Below are 20,863 nucleotides of genomic sequence, written 5' to 3' on the forward strand. Positions count from 1 at the left end.
CCTTTGTTAGTTAGCCTTAACACACAAATCTGTTTCCAAGCCTTGAATTACCTCAAGGTTTACCTACAACATCGTTTTACCCTTTAAAAAACTTATGTTTTAACCATTAATCAACAGGCAGCTTAAAAGCTACAAAATGCCAAAGAAAATTCTTAAGCAGAAAGGGCCATTCTCATGTTTGGGTGCCATATGCCAATGCTCTCTATACAGAGATGATTACTGCATGGTCTCTAAAGACTATATCCTGGTACATGTGCAACCATACTGTGTGATGACACAAATCCCATTTGTAATCCTTCATGTGTTCCCCACTCTTGGTAATTTGACCACTGCTGAAAAAAAAAAAAAAAAAACCTTCTTCAAAGTTGTGATTTCTCTCATTTCTTTGATCATTTACCTGCTCTTGAATTTTGATTTCCTGATAATCTCTACACCTGGTTGGAGATGAAGATAAGCCTGAGAGGCAAGTGAATTTTGAAGAATCACAGCTTTCCGAGCTGGGACAGGAGGATGGCCGGCAGAAGGTATAGTACAGCTCAAAGTCAGCCTTGACCACAAATACATGCTTGCATTTGTTACACATGTAATCCCGCTCAAACTCCAGGATCTTCACCACACTTGTTCGAATCACTGTCCCAGTGACAGATAAAAAGTGTCCCACATCCTTGGTTTTAGGGATGTGCTCCCTCACCAGCTCAGGACAAACGGGCAACCCTGATGGAGAAAAACAACAAAAAAACCACATCAACTTATGTCTTGGGATTTGACTCTATGGAATATATTCCTCTCATATTTCCTGGAGTAGAAGGTATAACTTCAGAAAAAAAAATTTTGAGTTTTACTTCAGAAAAAAATCAGATCAATTCAATTAAGAAAACAGAAAAAGATCATTTTAAATAACAATGATCAGTGGACTCTTTTTAAAAGTACATATCCAGGGGCGCCTGGGTGGCGCAGTCGGTTAAGCGTCCGACTTCAGCTAGGTCACGATCTCGCGGTCTGTGAGTTCGAGCCCCGCATCGGGCTCTGGGCTGATGGCTAAGAGCCTGGAGCCTGTTTCCGATTCTGTGTCTCCCTCTCTCTCTGCCCCTCCCCCGTTCATGCTCTCTCTCTCTCTCTGTCCCAAAAATAAATAAAAGTTGAAGAAAAAATTAAAAAAATAAAAATAAAAAAATAAAAATAAAAGTACATATCCAGATGACATAATAACCAGGATTTTAAAAAAAGGATTGATTCTCATAAGAGGGCTATCTCAGTAGAATCTAAATACATTATGTAATTATAACCTCATTCAGTAAAGAATATACTACCACCTGTGACACATAAAATCAATAGATGACCGAGTAAACCACAAAGCTGAGTGATAAGGGGAAGGCAGCATAATGACCAGAGTCCTACAGTGTGAGAAGGGTACTGCCTTTTTTAGTTAGGTTCAGAATTTATTAATACACAAATCTGTTTCCAAGCCTTGAATTACCTCAAGGTTTACCTACAGCATCGGTTTATCCTTTAAAAAACTTGTGTTTTTCACCATTAATCAACAGGCAGCTTAAAAGATTCAAAATGCCAAGGAAAATTCTTAGGCAGAAAGGCCCATTCTATGTTTGGCTGCCATACATCACTGGAGTAGAGAGATGCTAGCTGTGATGGTCAAAGGCTGCCTTCTAACAGACTGCCTTCTAACAGGTTTACCAAGGTAGCATTTGTTACACTGGTTCATGCCCAATGGTCCACTGGTTCATGCCCAATGGTCTTCAGAATTCAGCTCTGAAATCTGGAAAATGTGCACACTGAAGATGGATCTATAGGATTTGTCGAGTCATGAGAAATAACCGTAATAGCTATGATTATGCTTTAGGTTTCTATGGTCAGCACACTTTCTCCCTGTTGACAGATCTACTCTGAAAGCCAATTGATGATAATAATGAGGTAGTTTGGGAAGTATGAAATTAACAACAACAAAAAAAAAGGCAATGAGTTATATGAACTGTATGTACACTTAAGGCACCAGGTTACATTAATCTGGTGTTACAGGTTACAACTCTATAGACTTAAATTTTCTCTGCTGCTGGCTGAGACTCTATGTATACTGTATATTGTATAAACAAGGCAGGTATTGCCAACATTTGCCACTATAACTCCTTTTTCTGTCCAAGGCTGACCCCAGAGTTGACAAGTTTGCTATTCTATGGGCAGGAATAGACAGAGAAGTTGGAGCTGGATCAAAGTAGGTATTTTATCCATTAAAAAAAATATGCATGCTATTTCTCATTGTTGATTTCAGGCATCTGTTAATTCAGCTGTGTATAGCTAAATGTCGAGCTACCAAGAACATACGGATATTTCTAGTTACAACCAGGTAAAAGCCATACCAACAACCAAAGCTTCTCATTTAAAACAGGTCTTGTTCTCATGTCTACGTCGCTTACGTTTTGGAAGTACCATGTCCTTTTTTAGTTTATACCCTAATGTTAAGAAAGAAATGACTACGTGGAGATTTCCCTTCTTATTTGGCCTTAACTGGAATGAATGTATATTATGGCAACCCTTAACACTGCTTTACAGATTTTCAGTGACTTTTGTTTTGCTCCCCACATGAATACTTTTTTCAAAACTGAGATAAAGATAAGAATAAAACTCACATTTACTCTTTTAAAGTGTATAATTCAGTGGTTATTAGCATATTCACAAAGTTGTACAACCATCACCACTATCTAGTTCTAGAATATTTTTATCACTTCAAAAAGAAAGCCTGTACCCATTAGCAATCACTCCCCATTCCCTTACCCCTAGCCTCTGTCAACCACTAAGCTGCTGTCTCTATGGTAAATCTACTCTGGATATTCCATATAAATGGAATCATAAATAAGTGGCCTTTTGCGTGTCACTTCTTTCACTTAAGCACAGTATTTCCAAGACTCATTTATGTTGTAACATGTATCTGTACTTCATTACCTTTTATGGCTAAATATTCCATTGTATGGCTATACCACATTTTGTTTATCCATTCATCAAATGATAAACATTTGGGTTGTTTACACTTTCGGGCTATTATAATACTGCTACAAACATTAATGTGCAAGTTTCTGTTTATCTGTTTTCAATTTTCTTGGGCATATACCTAGGAGTGGAATTGCTGGGTCATATGGTTAAATATATTTTTTGAAATAATGTTATTTCTGTGTTTGCAAAAAGTCACTAGTGTTCTCTAATGTAAGTATACAGAGGACAGGAAAATAGTGTTATTCAAGTGGGAAATAGGATTATTAATCCAATTTCCTTCATGAAGTGTAAACAAAATCTACCAACAATTATGAGCAAGGTAAAAAGAAGAGAAAAAATGGATTAAGAAAACTCATTTTAATAACTCCTTAGATTTTTTTAGTATCCATTCTCTCTTCCATGGCCCCTAAAAGATATCATTTTGCATCCTATTTCTACTCATTCTAGTTCTGCTTCAGATGCAAACTGCTCAGTATAAATTATATTATCAATATATTAAAACTATCAATATATTTAATATCAGTATATTAAAACTCTAGGAGAGATACAGAAGGAAAACTAAGATCACAAGAACTAGTTATGGGAAGTGTTGTATCACTCTGATTTCTTTCATAACTGCAGAATACCGAGGAAAACTATAGACTGCCCAGTATAATTTATCAGACTCTTTGGATATTTCATATGCTAACATCACACGTAGCTGATGAAGTCTTACATAGTTATTTAGATAGATATTTGCTATTTCTGGCTTACAAACAAATTTTGGTCTGAAAACAAAAGTAAATGTAATTTTATTATAGTTTTTTCCTAGAAAGCAATCTTTAATTTGACAGTATCTTACTGTAAATAGCACCTTAGAATAGAAGAATAAAACACCATACCCTCCATTGCTTCTACAGTAATCCAGGAAAGAAATAAAGAATGCCTAAGTCCAAATCTCCATGGCTTTCCACAGATCTAAGAATAAGGAACCAAGTCTGGACTGGACTACAAGGCTTTCCTCTCATACCAAGCCCTCTAAGCACTCAAACATTCACATATAGTGTTGTCCCCTTTGCCTCAACACTCTCCTCCCAACTCTGATCCTCAAAAGAGTCCACACTAAGAAGCAATATAGAAGTTGAGAAAACAGATTCTGGAATCAGACTACGTGGGTTGAAGTCACAGCTCTATTACCTACTAGCTGTGTGATCTTGGCCCAAATTATATAACCTTTCAGATTTCCCTTCTGTAAAATGGCAATAACAACAAAACCTACCTCACAGGGTCATAAGACTAACGTAATTCATATGTGTGACGTTTCTTAGGACAGTACCTTGCGTATAGCAAACACTATTTATTATTTATTTTTGAGAGACAGAGTGTGAGCAGGGGAGGGGCACAGAGAGAGGGAGACACAGAATCCGAAGGAGGCTGTAGGCTCTGAGCTGTCAGCACAGAGCCCTACAGGGGGCTCAAACCCACAAACTGTGAGATCATGACCTGAGCCAAAGTTGGATGCTTAATCCACTGAGTTACTCAGGTGCCCCGAGCAAACACTATTCAAATGTTAGTTCTTACACGTGATATTTTCATTTTTCCTCCTTAAAAGATCAGCTTAAATATCCTTTTCTAAATAAAATCTTTCCTTAACCCACCTCAGGTTAAATTTTCTTTTTTATGAGCTTTAACACACTGTTCCTCTCTTTCATTCCACTTATTGCAATTTAAATAAAATAATTATTATGCTTCCACACTTGAATATAAATTCCACAGGAACAGGACAGAGGTAGATTTTATTCACCATGCTTTCTAAACAGTAAATGTTCAAAATATACTTGAAAGAAAGATGAATGGCAAGACTAGGAAGGAGGGGGTAGATAGGAGAGATATTAAGGATACTATGTTGACTTTGAGATATGTAGAGATAAGGGATCAGGAAGAAGGTGAAATGTAGAGTGACTCCCAGTTCTCTGGTTCCCTTAACAGGGAATTCTGCAAGGCACACAGTAATCAAACAGTAAATATCTACTGAAAGAATAAATAAGGAAATACCATTTTCACTTGGAGTGGGAGACAGAGGAGAGAAAAATCCTAAGTACACTTTTTGATACACTGAATTAGCAAGAAAATATCTAGTGTGAAACCTCTGATAAGCATGGTGATATGTGGATACAGAGCTTGAGAGACAGATTTTGGCTAAAATTGAGAAAAAATGTAGAGGTGGTATTTGTTTCTACGTAGGTGGGAGCTGAAGCTCAGGTCCAGAAACAGGGGCCACCCTATGAGAGTGCAGGATCCAGGAGAATACAGCCACATCTGAACCTAGCACGTACGGTTCAGGTAAAGGAAGAGGCTCCAAAGAGGAAGGAGAGAAGCCACAGCCAGAGAGAAAGGAAAGGGCAAGAGGGTGCTGCCAAGTGGGACCAAGGCTGGAATTTCATAAGGTGGGAGGAGTCAACTGTATCAAACCCAGCAGGGAAATAAAGGAAGAGAAATACTGAAAAGTGACCCTCAGTTTGACCATGAGACTGTCACTAGCAAGGCTGGTGAGGGTGGCTCCTGTGTGGTGGAAGTAAAAGTAAAGAAAGTAAAAGGATGAACGGAAGAAGGAATGAATTCTGTCAGAACATTTACTTGTGAAAAGGAAGAGTGCATGGAGAATGAAGGGGGACACAGAGTTGAAAGACAAGTCTTTTTCCTTCTACAAAATGAGCAAAACCCGAGAGAGAAAATTCAGATATAACTGCCAAAAAGGATTCACGGTCATCCCTCTCATCCCCTACCACACTCCCACAGATTCCATGCTCCCCGGGGGGGTTTGGCCTGACCGGGTGACTGACTTCATAGCACATGGTTTACCCACCTCCCTACCTTGGTCACTTACAACATCCTAACTGACCTCACGTAAATCAAGGTTCCGGATTAGGGGACATGGCTGGACTTCAGGAAAGCTCTAAACTTCTTGAAATTCAGGCAAAATGTTATGTATATACACATACCTGCACCTGCTGGAGAGGGTCCATATCTTTCTCAACATTTAACCCTGAAGAACTGACTTAAATCCTCCATCCCATAATTCTACTGACTTGCATACGATTCCCTCTAAGAACAGAAGGAACTTACACTGTGGCAACAGTCACTAAATTTCCCTCCCCTCCTCTAATTTAACAGTAATGTCCTAACCTCTAGCATGTCCTACTCAGGCCCCTGGTCCTACATCACATTCAAGACGACCTCTTCCAAATGCTGTAACAACATGACAGTGACATTCATAATCACTTACTGACTGTACCACTCATTTAGGGTCTTAATCTCCTATTGCTCTGCGTTGTTTCTTAACCATTCTATATGTGGAGGGGACAGTCACTTCTTGAGATCCTTTTCACACCCCTGTGCCCAACCCAGTGCTTTAATAAGCACTTTTCAATAAGGAGAAAATTAGTGAATAGAAGAGAAGGGGGAATGGGCTTTCCCTCTCTCTCTCTTGCCTCACCTTTACCATATATGGCCTCAAATCTCCCAGTCCAGAACAAAACGCTTGAATTTTGTGGTGCATACAAGGGCTTCTTACCTCTGTACCTTTCCTTAGGCACTTTACTTGGTCTGGCAAACTCTCCCCAGTTCACTCAGCCATGAAGACTGCATTCACGTTTTCCCTTCCACAAGAAAATTTCCCTAAGTCCAGGCTAACACAGGCACACTCACACAAACGGAATATGTAAGCAAAATGGTCAAATGAATGCACCATTATATAAACAATGCCTTTCATGTCTAGAGAAATCTTCCGTCAGGAAGAGTAAAAAGGAAGAATCCAGAGACACCTTCCATTCCTTGTAAATGATAACCCAGGCCTCATGATAAGTCTACACAAACTGGTTTTATTTCAGTCAGCATAAGGAGATGTACTGGAGAGATACTACACAGGGAATATTAGAGGGAAGCAGGGCTCACTTCTAAGCATGCCGCATATGCCAACCCAACCTTTTCTGTATTCCTCTACAAGTGTAGCCAGGATGAGTGAATTTCCTACAGCTATGTCTAACACAATTACAACATCTCTGAAGAAAAAACTATGTAAAGATTACAACTAAATTTTCTAAGAAAATTAGCTTTCAATTATCTTCTATACTTTTACAATACCGGGCAATACGTAATCTTTAATGTTCTTACATTGGAAACAAAAGAGCAGTTTACATTTACTGAATCATGTTTATGGTGCCTGTTTGCTTTTTTTTTTTTAGAAATTCTGAGCAAATTTGTTCAAAATATGGCAGATTAAGTGGTTATTTTGTATAGTAAAGTAACTATTATTTTAAGAAAAAGGTAATAAAGGTGAGTATATTTCATCTTCAGATTCTTTTCATTACAGATTATAATTTTTAAATAAACTTATAAAGGCAATATGATGTTAAGCCAAACTGACCATACACAAGCAAAATCTTAGTGCTAAAAAGGTGCTAAGAGACGGTGTTTGGACAGAAATGACAATTTATTTTCATCTTCCTGTCTTACTATATATGTTACCAAGTAACTATACATGTTAGGTATAACATATGTATCTGTATGTGTTACTAAGTAACACAAAAACCTTTACCATTCTCTGACGAATTCAGTGAGAAAGAACAAAAAGAAATTTTGGAAATAGACAGCGATAGGTCCCTCTCTGTGCAAGAGAGAAGTCCATATCAATTACTTCAGGTCCCGGTTTTCAGCTTGCAGTTCCCCAAACAGTAGCATCAGCATCACCTGGGATCTGTTAGAAATGTAAATTATTGGGCCCCAGGCCAGACCTCCTCAATTAGAAACTCTGTGGGTGTGGCCTAGCAATCAGTGCTTTAACAAGCCCTACAGTTGATTCCGATTGCCATAAATGTTTGGGAACCACTACTTTAAATAACACTGAATGCTATTTTTTCCTTCTCATTTACTTTGATGCTATCTTTGTGTTACAAGACCTTTCATCAAAACCACTGGAAATAGCAAGTAAACTGTAGGCTAATAAAAATCCCAGAAGATAAAGAGCAATGCATATCCTGGAAAAACAAACTGGAAAATGTCTTAGGTTCCTAAGGAGTCTGAACCACAGAGGCAACCTATGTTTTCATAATCAAATGCCTTGCCTGGAGTCCAAGATGAAGCTGCAATATACTTAAAACCACTCTATTTCCATCCCTGGTTCATTCTGCTTGGGACACCTCTATCCCTGCCTTACCTTCTCCTCTTGAAATCTCCAGTGAATCTCTGAGAATTCGCTCCCTGTTCTATGAACTAATATATCTTGCACACACCTTAAATGAGGCATGCATCACATAATAGCTGCCATAAAACTCCTTTACAATTATGTTTAATATGTACTTAGGCATGTATCTTTGAGCATACAGACACATTTGGTGAATATTTGACTATACAGCTATCTCCTCTACAGCCTTGAACTCCTTTAGATGAGGGGCTATACCATAGTATTATGGTTTCCCAAGAGACTAGCAAATGCCTACACATGATACGTTTGTAGAAGGAATGCTACCATGGTAGTAACATAATTTGCAATTTACTTTTTCAGAGAACTAGAAAAAAAAAAACAAAAAACAACAGGCTAATTTATCAGAAACCAATAGGGTCACCCACCTAGGCAGACAAAATTTTGGTATTTAAACTGAGCATGGAAAAACATCTGAATGTAAGGACAGCCTAAAACCATTCCTAAATATATTTCAGTAACATTAAAGCCTCTTCTAACAATCTTTTCGCAACATTATTATAAGGAAACATTTGTTCTTGAACCTACCAAGAGATTATCTAGTGTGCTGATGCATAAAGATGTATAATATTCATAATTTTATTCTAGATAAAATACTATTTTTTTCAATTAAATCAAATGCATGCTCCTTGGGGGAAATCTTATTTTCTCCAAAGATTTCTACCATACTGACTCATCTCTTTCCAATCACAGCAAGCATTTTTGTTGATTATAAATCCCCACCTTTCTGAAATGTACTATAAAGTACTTATTTTTAAACAAATGGTACGTGTGTTCTCCAGCTTAATCACAGACTACAGTGATTCAAAGATACAGCTTTGCCACCAGGGGCTGATTCTTAAAAATTAAGATACTTAATCTGTCATTCATTGAACAAAAGCTGAGTGCCTAATGGGTAGCCATATAGTGGTAAACTTGATATATAAAAATAATAAATTTCCTAAAATAGTTTTGAAGATCACTAGACGTAATCTACTACTTTTCTAATTCTTTGTATTATCAATCTTTTGTTAGCAGTCACATAAGCTCGTAAGGCTGCTTTGAATTATAATTTTATACACACATATCCACATGTATATATGTGCACACTACCATACTGTTGTCTCCACACATTCTCTTTCCCCTTGATTGGAAATGGCTAGTACCCCAGCCTTCTAATATCCAGTATAAAATCAATATTCTGCTCTGAAACTGACCATCAACTACACAATAGATATATTTTTAAGTATAAAGATCAACTGATGTTCTTATATCATTTAATTCTTAGTGCTCTGAATTCAGTATGTGTTGGGATTTCTCAAAATGTTCCTAGAGGATAACATGGCAGTAAAATCCTTAAGTGATTCACCTGATATCCTGGCATGAAGATTCTGCTTCATAGAGGCACCCTCAGGCTGAGAAAGGGACTGGAGAATTGTCAAGGCTGATCTTCGCAGAGCGCTATCAAAAACTGTTAGTACTTCATTGGGGAATGTGTTGAAATACTCCCCAATTTCCATGTTGGTCTCAAAAAGGGTCATGGCATTAACCACAACTGGGTAATGAGCATCTTCATCTCTTTCCTTCAAGATTAGAAGAATATCATTCTTATGGTATTCCGAAATATAGGATTCAAACACTTGACCAACCAGTGCAACTTGATCACTATTCATCTTGAATCCAGGTGACTAAAGAAAAAGAAAGGACCGTATCATACCTTTGGTATTGCAGACTTAAACACAAGTTAAACAAAAACGATTGGTTGTAAATCATCCTGACTTTCAGTCACACTATAAACTCAAAATATTATTCAAATTAAAATCTTAAGGGGCGCCTGGGTGGCTCAGTCGGTTGAGCGTCCGACTTCGGCTCAGGTCGTGATCTCGCAGTCCGTAAGTTCGAGCCCTGAGTCAGGCTCTGTGCTGACAGCTCAGAGCCTGGAGCCTGTTTCAGATTCTGTGTCTCCCTCTCTCTGACCCTCCCCCATTCATACTCTGTCTCTGTCTCAAAAATAAATAAAGGTTAAAAACAAAAATTAAAAAAAAAAATTAAAATCTTAATTAGATTGGAATTACTTGTTATAGTCACTTAGTAAATGTATTTTTTGAGAAAGTGAAGCTAAACCTAACCAAAGAATTATGTTGGTACTGATTACTGAAATCCAAAATGGTCCAATGCCTTTCCTGTATCTTTTCCCCAAACTATCTCTTATTAACTCTATGGTAAAAGGCCTTCCCTTTTCTTTAACCACAATTTGTATATACATTTGCTTTCAAGTATATCTTAAATAGCAGTCTTCTGGCTAAAGTTACTTCTGGTAGAGTTTTTTTGCATGTGCCCTGGTTCTAGATTTTATTCATATAAATAATGTATCCTTCTCTCTTATCACACACACACACCATATTCATGTGTATTTGGCTACATGAATGGAACATACATGGATAACCAGGGTTTTTAAAAATTTTTCTAATGTTTATTTATTTTTGAGAGAGAAAGAATGAGGCAGGGGTGGGGAAGACACAATCCAAAGCAGGCTCCAGGCTCTGAGCAGTCAGCACAGAGCCCAATTCGAGGCTCCAACTCACAAAGTGCGAGATCGGACCTGAGCTGAAGTCAGACACTTAATCAACTGAGCAACCCAGGTGCCCCCGTGGATTGCTAGTTCTGACTTGAATAGTTAACAGATTCGCTTTAGAAATTTACATTTTGGGGGCACTTGGGTGGCTCGGTTGGTTAAGCGTCCGACTCCAGCCCAGGTCATGATCTCACGGTCTGTGGGTTCGAGCCCCGCATCGGGCTCTGTGATGACAGCTCGGAGCCCGGAGCCTGTTTCAGATTCTGTGTCTCCCTCTCTCTCTGACCCTCCCCTGTTCATGCTCTGTCTCTGTCTCAAAAATAAATAAACATTAAAAAAATTTTAACAAAACAAACAAAAAAAAAAACAGAGAAACTGTACTCCCAAGAGTTGCTACAAGACAATCTTTAAGATTCTATAAATACATATTAAATTTGAAGTCACAGTTTAGCAATTTAAAAGACAGCTCCACATAGGGCAGAGAGGGGGTAGCTGCAGAATGCATGGTTCAAATTAAAGTCAGATTAAATTTCGCCTAGTCTTTTTTTGAAATAGCATGTTTTCTGAAAACAGCATTCCCTTTCAAAACCTGCGCAAAACTGTTCAACTGTTTCTAAGCAGTTTGCTAACCCTATAAACATGCCCACTCTTACTGTTCTACAATTTTCAAGTTCCCTTTCCTTTCACCTATTGAGTAGCTCGGGGCAAAATACAACCACGTGCTACTTCATTCTCTGGACCAAGCGAAGCGCAGGCAAGTGCCAGCAGGGCGAATCAGCGGCGGCTTGCAGCCAGACCACCGGGAATCCCCGCCCGCCGAGAAGCAGCCGCACTCACCCGGAGCCACGCCCCCTCGTCGGTCCCCGCTGCGCCGCGTCCTAAGACCCGCCCCTCTCGCCCGCGGCCCGCGTCTTGTGGGCGCCTCCTCCCCGCCCGCCTGCCCCGCTCCCCGTGTGCGCTGGGCGAACACGGAGCCGGGTCGTACTCAGAGGACTGCTTTCCATACTTCCGTCTCTGGACGCAGCCCCTGCCCTACAACACCTCGGCAGGTCTCTGACACTGCCTGGCTCGGCAACCGGGCACCTCGGTCGCCCGACAAATCCCGGAGTTGAATAGTTTGGGAACTAACCAGATGTGGGAGAGACTTGGGACGAACTGCGGGAGAAAAAAAAAATAGTAACGGTGAAACGAGGCAGCAGTTGTCACTTACTGGCGGACATGCAGTGTTAGAAGTCACCGGGGCGCGCTGCTCCCAAGGCTGAGGGTCGCGGAGAGCTCGGGCCTGGCGGCGGGGGGCGCGAAGAGGCCGCTGGGGGCGGGGCGGGGCGCGTGCGCCGGCCGCTCGAGGCGTCGCCGGCCGCGGGGGCGCGCAGGCTCCGACGGGTCCTCCTGGCGCCTGGGTGAAGTAGGCGCCGCGCCGGCTGCTTGGCGGGCCCGCGCACCAGACGGACGCCGAGCCGCGCGCCGCCTCGACTTCGCCGTTCAGGAGGCTCTTCCGGGTGGAGAAGCGGGAGGGCGCGCACCCCGCCTGGTGCCGCGGGACGCGAGACGGTGGAGCTGGGCGGGCTGGGAGGGGCCAGGAGGGCCGAGGCGGGGCCCGATGAGTTCCAGGGCGGGGCTAGGCCGAGCCTCCCGCCCCAGGTGGAGTGAGAAGAGGGGGGCTATGCGAGGACTCACATGGCCTGTATGGGTCGTGCTTTTGGTCTAAGAACTGGCAAATACAAGGTTGCAACGATTTTCTGCTGTGTTGTCTTCTAGAAGTTTTAGGATGAAGGTTTTATAGCTTAGGTCTATGGCCCTTTTGAGTTAATTTTTGTATATGATGCGAGGTATGGATACTAGGTAACATTTTGCATATAGATATCTATCACCATTTGTTGAAAGAGCTATACTTATTCTACTGAAAAGCCTTTGCACTTATGTCAAAAATCAGTTGATTTTGTTTGTGCGGGTCTAAGACTTTTCTGTTGCCAGATCTATGTGCCTACTTTACAATAACGCTATTTTATCTGCATCACTGTAGCTTTATAATGAGCCTTGAAATCAGAGTTTGGCCTCGATTTTTGTTCTTTTTCAAGTTTTTTGGGCTCTTGTGTTTCTCTGGGCGGGGCTGGGGGCTCTTGTGTTTCTGTATGAATTTTAAAACCAGTTTGTCATTTTCTATTAAAAAGCTGGGATTTTTGGGCCGCCTGACTGGCTCAGTTGATGGAACACAGGGCTCTTGATCTTGGGGTTGTGAATTGGATCCCCATGTAGGGTGTAGAGATTACTTTAAAAAATAAAATCTTTAAAAGAAAAAAACTGGGATCTTTAATGGGGTTGCACAGAATATGGGTCAATATGGGAAGAATTTACATGTTGATGATATTGAGTCATATGACCTTTGAACAAAGTAACCTCCATTTATTTGCCATATAATTTCTATTCATGTAATTGATATAGCAGTTGTAGCTTCTGGGATGGGCATGCCACTGGCTGGGCTGTGCCTTCTGGACAACGGAGCAGGTTCAGTTTTCATTTGGGTGCCTGGGCTGCTGCCATTGAATCTGTAGCATCAGTGACAGCAAGAGCAAGAGGATGCCAGCAACCAGTGGGGAGTGGACACTTGGCAAGGCCTACAGTTTCAGAAGTGCCACCTCAGCCATGGCCCCATTCAGAGTGGGTCGCCATCCTTTCCATGATGGTTTTTGAAGGGGAACCTGGGAACAAGGTGAACCTAACACAGTTGTTCAAGGGCAAGAAGAGAGTGCTATTTGGAGTCCCTAGGGCCTTTTCACCCCCTCCCGACTGCCCCCAGATGTTCCAAGATCCACCTGCCAGGGTTTATGCATCAGGCTGAAGCTCTGAAGGCCAAGGGGGTCCAGGTGGTAGCATATCTGCGTGTTAATGATGTCTTTGTAGCTGAAGAGTGGGGACAAGCTCACAACTCTGGAGACAAGGTTAGGCTCTTGGCTGACTCCCTTGGGACCTTTAGGAAGGAGACAGATTTGTTACTAGGTGATTGATTCATTGGTATCTCTCTTTGGAAATCCACTGCTCAAGAGGTTCTCCATGGTGGTAGAGGATGGTATAGTGAAGTCTCTGAATGTGGAGCTGGATGATAGAGGCTTCATCTGCAGCCTGGCACCCAACATCATCTCACAGTTCTGAGGCCCTGGGCCCAGACATATTCCTTCTACCTCTTTCCTGACAAGCTCTGGACAGAGGGCCCCAGTCCACCCTCAATGGGGGCCACCAATGGGGAACTTTGCCCAGATTTCTGCAATAAAGATTTGTGGTTTGCAAAACAATACAAAAAACAATAATCTTTTGTTACATCTGTCTCTAACTCAGGTTTATCCTTAAACTCTTGGGAAGTGGGAAATCATAGTTTTTGATGCTATGTAAATGATATTTTAAATTTCAAATTTTGATTGTTCCTTTCTAGTATATAGAACTATTGATCTTTTTACATTTATTATTTCAAACAGTCTTAAAAATTAATAAACAATTTTTAAGAGCAGTTATGGGTTCACAGGAAAATTGAGCAGAAATTACAGGAAGTTCCCATATAACCCTTCCACTAAACTATATTCCCCACACCCCCCACAGCCTCCCACACCATCAACATACATACTGTTACCAGAGCGGTGCATTTGTTACAATTAATGAGCACACACTGACACATCATCATCACCCAAAATTCATTGTTTACAGTCTCGTTCACCCTTGTTGTTGTACATTCTATGGGTTTTAACAGATGTATTATAATAACATGTATCCACCATTGCTGTATCATGCAGAATAGTTTCACTGCCCTGAAAATTTTCTTTGCTCTATTCATCCCTCTCTCCTACCTAATCTCTAGCAACAACTAATCTTTTTATTACCTCCATAGTTTTCCCTTTTCTAGGATGTCATATGCAGTTGACCCTCAACACAGGTTTGAACTGCTTGGGTCCACTTATATGTGGGTTTTTAAAATAGTACTGTAAGTGTATTTTCTCTTATGATTTGCTTAATAACATTTTCTCTAGCTTTATTATAGTAACACGATATATAAAGCATATTCAAAATATGTGTTGTTTATGTTATCAGTAAGGCTTCTTGTCAACAGGCCATTAGTGGTTAACTTTTTGGTGAGTCAAAAGTTATATGCGGATTTTTAATGTCTATGGGGGAGTCAACCCCAACCCCTGTGTTGTTCAAGGGTCAACTGTAGTTGAAATCATACAGTAGTTACCCTTTTCAGATTGTCTTCTTTCACTTAGTAACATACGCTTAAGTTTCCTCCATGTCTTTTCATGGCTTAACAGTTCATTTCTTTTTGGTGGTGAATAATAATCCATTATCTGGATATACCACACTTTATTTGTCCATTTACCTACTAAAGGATATCTTGGTTGCTTCCAAGTTTTGCCAGTTATGGATAAAACCAATATGTACATCCATGTACAGGTTTTTGTGTAGGTATAAGTTTTCAGCTCTTTTGGGTAAGTAAATACCAAGGAGCATGATTGTTTATTGAGTGAATCCTATGGTAAGGGTATGTTTAGTTTTGTAAGTACCCCCAAAATGTCTTCCAAAGGGGTCGTACAATTTTGCGTTCCTGTCAGCAATGAATGAGGGTTTCTGTTGTTCTACTTCCTCTCCTATATTTGGTGTTGTTTGTATTTTGGATTTTGGCCATTGTAGTAAGCATGTAGTGGTATCTCGTTGTGTTAATTTGTAATTCCCTGATAACATACAAAGGTGAACATGTTTTCATGTGCTTACTTTTCATCTGTATATCTTCTTTGATGAGGTGTATGTTCAGGTCTTTGTCAGTCTTTAAATCAGGATGTTTGTTTTCTTATTGTTGAGGTTTTTTTTCTCCTTTTTAAGTTTATTTATTTATTTTGAGAGAGAGAGAGGAAGAGACAGAATCCCGAACAGGCTCTATCCCTCAGCGCAGAGCCCAACATAGGGCTCCATCCCACAAATCTGATCATGGTTTTGGATTATAACCTGAGTCAAAGTCAAGAGATGTTTAACTGACTGAACCACCCAGGTGCCCTGACTTATTGAGTTTTAAGAGTCCTTTATCAGATGTGTCTTGCAAATACTTCCTCCCAGTCCGTGGCTTTATCTACTTTTTCTCTAGACATTGTCTCTCACAGAGTATATTTTTAATTTTAATTATATCCAGCTTATCAATTGTTTCTTTCATGTATTGTGCTTTTGACATTGTATTTAAAAAGTTATCACCATTCCCAGAGTCATCTAGGTTTTGTCCTGTGTTTAGGACTTTTATAGTTTTGTGTTTTACATTTAGGTGTGTGATCTACTCCAATTTTTGTGAAGGGTGTTAAGACCTGTGTGTGTGTATGTGTGCATGTGGATGTCCAGTTGTTCCAGTAACATTTGTTGAAAAGACTGTTTTTGCTACATTTGTCAAAGATCTGTATTGCCTTTGCTCTCTTGTCAAAGATCAGTTGACTATATGTGGGTCTATTTGTGGGCTCTCTATTCTGTTGCATTGATCTATTAGTCTGTTTTCCACTAATAGCACACTGTCTTGATTACTGTAGCTTTATAGTGAGTGTTGAGGTCAGATAGTGTCAGTCCTCCAAATTTGTTCTCCTTCAATATTGAATTGGCTATTCAGGGTCTTTTATTCTCCATATAAACTTTAGAATCTTTTTGTCAACATCCACAAAATAGCTTGCCGGGATTTTGATTGGGATGGGGTGAAACTATAGATCAAGAACTAATGTTTTGACAATTTTGAGTCTTCTTATCTATGAACATGAAATATCTATCTCTCCATTTACTTAGTTCTTTGATATCTTTCATCAATTTTATAGTCTTCCTCATATAGATTTGGCATGTATTTTGTTAGATTTATACTTAAGTATTCCTTTTGGGGGGTACTAATGTAAATGGTAGTATGTTTTTAATTTCAGATTCCACTTGTTCATTGCTCATATATAAGAAAGCACTTGACTTCCACATATTTGTATCCTGCAATCTTTCTGTAATCACTTATTTGTTCTAGAAGTTTTATATGTAGATTCTTTCAGGTTTTTTACATAGATGATCATGTCATCTGCAAATAAATACAGTTTTATTTTTTCCTTCTCAATCTCTGTGATTTTTATTTTTCTTTTTTTATTGCATTAACAGTGCCTTCTAGGATGATGTTGAAAAAAAGGGGACACTCTTGCTTTATTCCGGATCTTAGTGGAAAATCAAGTTTCTCGCTAATAAATATGATGTTAACTGTAGAGATTTTTGGTAGATGTTCTTTATTGAGTTGAGGAAGTTTTCCTCTCTTTCTAGTTTGCTGAGGATTTTTATCATGAATGAGTTAGACTTTGTCAGTTGCTTTTCCTGCTTCTCTTTATATAATCCCATGATTTTCCTTCATTAGCCTGTGGATATGATGCATTACAGTAAGTGATTTTCAAATGTTGAAAACAGCCTTGCATACCTTGGATAAATCCTACTTGGGTATGGTGCCTAATTCTTTTTATACATTGTTGGATTCAATTTGCAAATATTTTGTTGAGGATTTTTGCAGCTATGTTCATGAGAGATATTGGTCTCTGTTTTTCTTGTAGTGTCTCTGTCAGATTTTGATACTAGGGTAATGTTGGCCTGAAAGACTGAATTAGGAAATATTCCCTCTGCTTCTGTGTTCTGCAAGAGATTTTAGAGAATTTGTATAGCTTCTTTCTTAAATGTTTGGTAGAATTCACTGGTAAACTCAAGTATGCCTGGTTCTTTCTGTTTGGGGAAGTTATTAATTGTTGATTCAATTTGTTTGATAGATATGGACCTATTCAGATTATCTATTTCTTCATCTGTAAATTTTGGCAGATTGTATCTTTCAAGCAAATGGTCCATTTGTTCTGGGTTATCAAATTTATGGACATAAAGTTATTTGTAATATTTCATTATTATCCTTTTAATTTCTAAGGGATCATTAGTGATATCCTCTCTTTTTTTTTTTATATATTAGAAATTTGTGTCTTCTCTCTTTTTTCCCTTAGTCTGGCTAGAGGCTTAATGACTTTATTAATCTTTTTAAAGAAGCAGCTTTTGGTTTTGTTGGTTTGCTCTATTGATATCCTGTTTTTAATTTCATTGATTTCTGCTCTAATTGTTATTATTTCTTTTCTTTTGCTTACTTTGGATTCAATTTGCTCTTCTTCTTTCTGTTTACCTAACGTGAAGATCTTAGATGACTGATATTAGATCTTTCTTCTTTTTTAGTATATTCATTCAATGCTATAAATTTTGCTATAAGCAGTGTTTTTGCTGCATCTCACAAATTTTATTTTTTTTCTTTTTTTTTTCAATATATGAAGTTTATTGTCAAATTGGTTTCTATACAACACCCAGTGCTCATCCCAAAAGGTGCCCTCCTCAATACCCATCACCCACCCTACCCTCCCTCCCACCCCCCATCAACCCTCAGTTTGTTCTCAGTTTTTAAGACTCTCTTATGCTTTGGCTCTCTTCCACTCTAACCTCTTTTTTTTTTTTCCTTCCCCTCCCCCATGATTTTCTGTTAAGTTTCTCAGGATCCACATAAGACTGAAACCATATGGTATCTGTCTTTCTCTGTGTGGCTTATTTCACTTAGCATAACACTCTCTAGTTCCATCCATGTTGCTACAAAAGGCCATATTTCGTTCTTTCTCATTGCCACGTAGTACTCCATTGTGTATACAAACCACAATTTCTTTATCCATTCATCAGTTGATGGACATTTAGGCTCTTTCCATAGTTTGGCTATTGTTGAGAGTGCTGCTATGAACATTGGGGTACAAGTGGCCCTATGCATCAGTACTCCTGTATCCCTTGGGTAAATTCCTAGCAGTGCTATTGCTGGGTCATAGGGTAGGTCTATTTTTAATTTTCTGAGGAACCTCCACGCTGTTTTCCAGAGTGGCTGCACCAATTTGCATTCCCACCAACAGTGCAAGAGGGTTCCCATTTCTCCACATCCTCTCCAGCATCTATAGTCTCCTGATTTGTTCATTTTAGCCACTCAGACTGGTGTCAGGTGATACCTGAGTGTGGTTTTGATTTGTATTTCCCTGATGAGGAGTGACACTGAGCATCTTTTCATGTGCCTGTTGGCCATCCGGATGTCTTCTTTAGAGGAGTGTCTATTCATGTTTTCTGCCCATTTCTTCACTGGGTTATTTGTTTTTTGGGTGTGGAGTTTGGTGAGCTCTTGATAGATTTTGGATACTAGCCCTTTGTCCGATATGTCATTTGCGAATATCTTTTCCCATTCCGTTGGTTGCCTTTTAGTTTTGTTGGTTGTTTCCTTTGCTGTGTAGAAGCTTTTTATCTTCATAAGGTCCCAGTAGTTCATTTTTGCTTTTAATTCTCTTGCCTTTGGGGATGTGTCGAGTAAGAAATTGCTACGGCTGGATCTCACAAATTTTAATTGTGTTTTCATTCTCATTTAGTTCAAAGTATTTTTATTTTTAAAATTTTTTTTTAAATTCATTTATTTATTTTGAGAGAGAGAGCGTGAGTGGGGGAGGGCCAGAGAGAATGGGAGAGAGAGAATCCCAAGCAGGCTCTGTGTTGTCAGCATGGAGCCTGATGTGGGGCTTGAACCCACAAACCGTGAGATCATGACCTGAGCCAAAACCAAGAGTCAGACACCTAAGCCACCCAGGCGCCCCTCTAGTTCAAAGTATTTTAACAATTTCTCTTGAGATTACTTCTTTGATCCATGTGTTCAGAAGTGTGTTGCTTGATATTCAAGTATTTTGTGATTTAGTAGTCTTCTTTCTCTTATGAATTTCTAGTTTACTTCCATTGTGGTCTAAGACATTGTATGATATCCATTCTTTTAAATGTGTTAAAGTTTGTTTTATGGCTCAGAATGTGTTGTGTCTTGGTGAATGCTTCATGTAAGTTTGAGAAGTAACAGCAGAAGCAATCTGTTGCTGTTGGATAAAGTAGTCTGTACAGTTCATCATGGTTTTACTGATTTTCTGTGGGCTGGAGCTGTCCATTTCTATAGAGGGATGTTGAAGTCTGCAATAGGATACACCCATTTCTCTTTGCAGTTCTATCAGTTTTTGCCTCGTATATTCTGAGGACCATACACATATGTCTTCTTGGAGTGTTGACCCCTTTATTGTTATGTAATGCCTCTCTATATCCCTGATAACTTCCCTTGCTTTGAAGTCTGCTCTGTCTGAAATTAATATCGCTACTTCTGCTTTCTTGTGATTAATGCTTGCATGGTATATCTTTCTCCATCCCTTTACTTTTTTTTTTTTTTACTAAAACAATTTTATTTATTTATTTATTTTTAAATATAAAATTTATTGTCAAATTGGTTTCCATACAACACCCAGCGCTCATCCCAACAAGTGCCCTCCTCAATGCCCATCGCCATCCCTTTACTTTTAATCTATAGGTCTTTATATTTAAAATAGATTTCTTTAGATAACATATAGTTACATCTTGTTTTGTTTAATCTGCCCTGACAATCTCTGCCTTTAATTCATATATTTAGACCTCTGATGCTCAAAGTGATTATTGATGTAATTGGATTGGAATCTACTATATTTATTAATCTTTTCTGTTTGTTGCCTTTGTACCTTTTATTGTCTTCCATATTTTTTCGGCCATTTGTGGCTTTAATTGAGCATTTTACGTGATTCCATTTCTTCTCCTTTCTTAGCAAATCAATTATGCTTCCTTTATTTTTTTTAACTTTTTTTTTTTTTTTTTTTTTGGTTGCCCTAGCGTTTGCAATATGCATTTACAGCTATCCAGGTCCATTTTCAAATAGCACTATATCATTTCTAGGGTAGTGCGAGTACCTTAACTGTGACAAAGTAATCCTATTTCTTCCCTCTCATCTCTTGAAGCATTGCCAGTCATTGGTTTTGTTTATATAAGCTTTTAAGACACAAGCATACACAAATACATTGTTTCTATTATTATTTTTAACAAACTGTTATCTGTTAGATCAATTAAGAATAAGAAAAATAGAAGTTTTAGGGGCACCTGGGTGGCTAAGTCAGTAAAGCGGCTGACTCCTTGATTTCGGCTTGGGTCATGAT

The 20,863-nt window shown here is 39.1% G+C and overlaps 1 protein-coding gene and 1 pseudogene across 7 annotated transcripts in view; one reads left to right on the forward strand and one right to left on the reverse strand.

Annotated features, from left to right (window-relative positions):
• MCM9 (minichromosome maintenance 9 homologous recombination repair factor) overlaps positions 1-12,334 on the reverse strand; it is a 109,777-nt gene extending 97,443 nt beyond the window's left edge. For 5 of the 7 annotated variants that reach the window (XM_023254296.2, XM_045057960.1, XM_045057961.1 and 2 more), the window contains exons 1-3: positions 12,007-12,135; positions 9,591-9,909; positions 398-714 (exon numbers count right to left, since the gene is read on the reverse strand). In XM_023254296.2, the coding sequence (XP_023110064.2) occupies positions 398-714; positions 9,591-9,894 (621 nt within the window). In that variant the 5' untranslated portion in view covers positions 9,895-9,909; positions 12,007-12,135. Of the gene's footprint in view, positions 1-397; positions 715-9,590; positions 9,910-12,006 lie in introns of those variants that run through there. The other 2 variants (XM_003986512.6, XM_023254297.2) reach the window with 2 other exon arrangements.
• A 707-nt stretch (positions 12,335-13,041) lies between these two features.
• On the forward strand, positions 13,042-15,061 carry LOC123385715 (annotated as a pseudogene).
• The last annotated feature ends 5,802 nt before the right edge of the window (positions 15,062-20,863 follow it).

The sequence above is a fragment of the Felis catus genome, chromosome B2 (assembly GCF_018350175.1).
Source record: "Felis catus isolate Fca126 chromosome B2, F.catus_Fca126_mat1.0, whole genome shotgun sequence".
NCBI classification, from domain to species: domain Eukaryota; kingdom Metazoa; phylum Chordata; class Mammalia; order Carnivora; family Felidae; genus Felis; species Felis catus.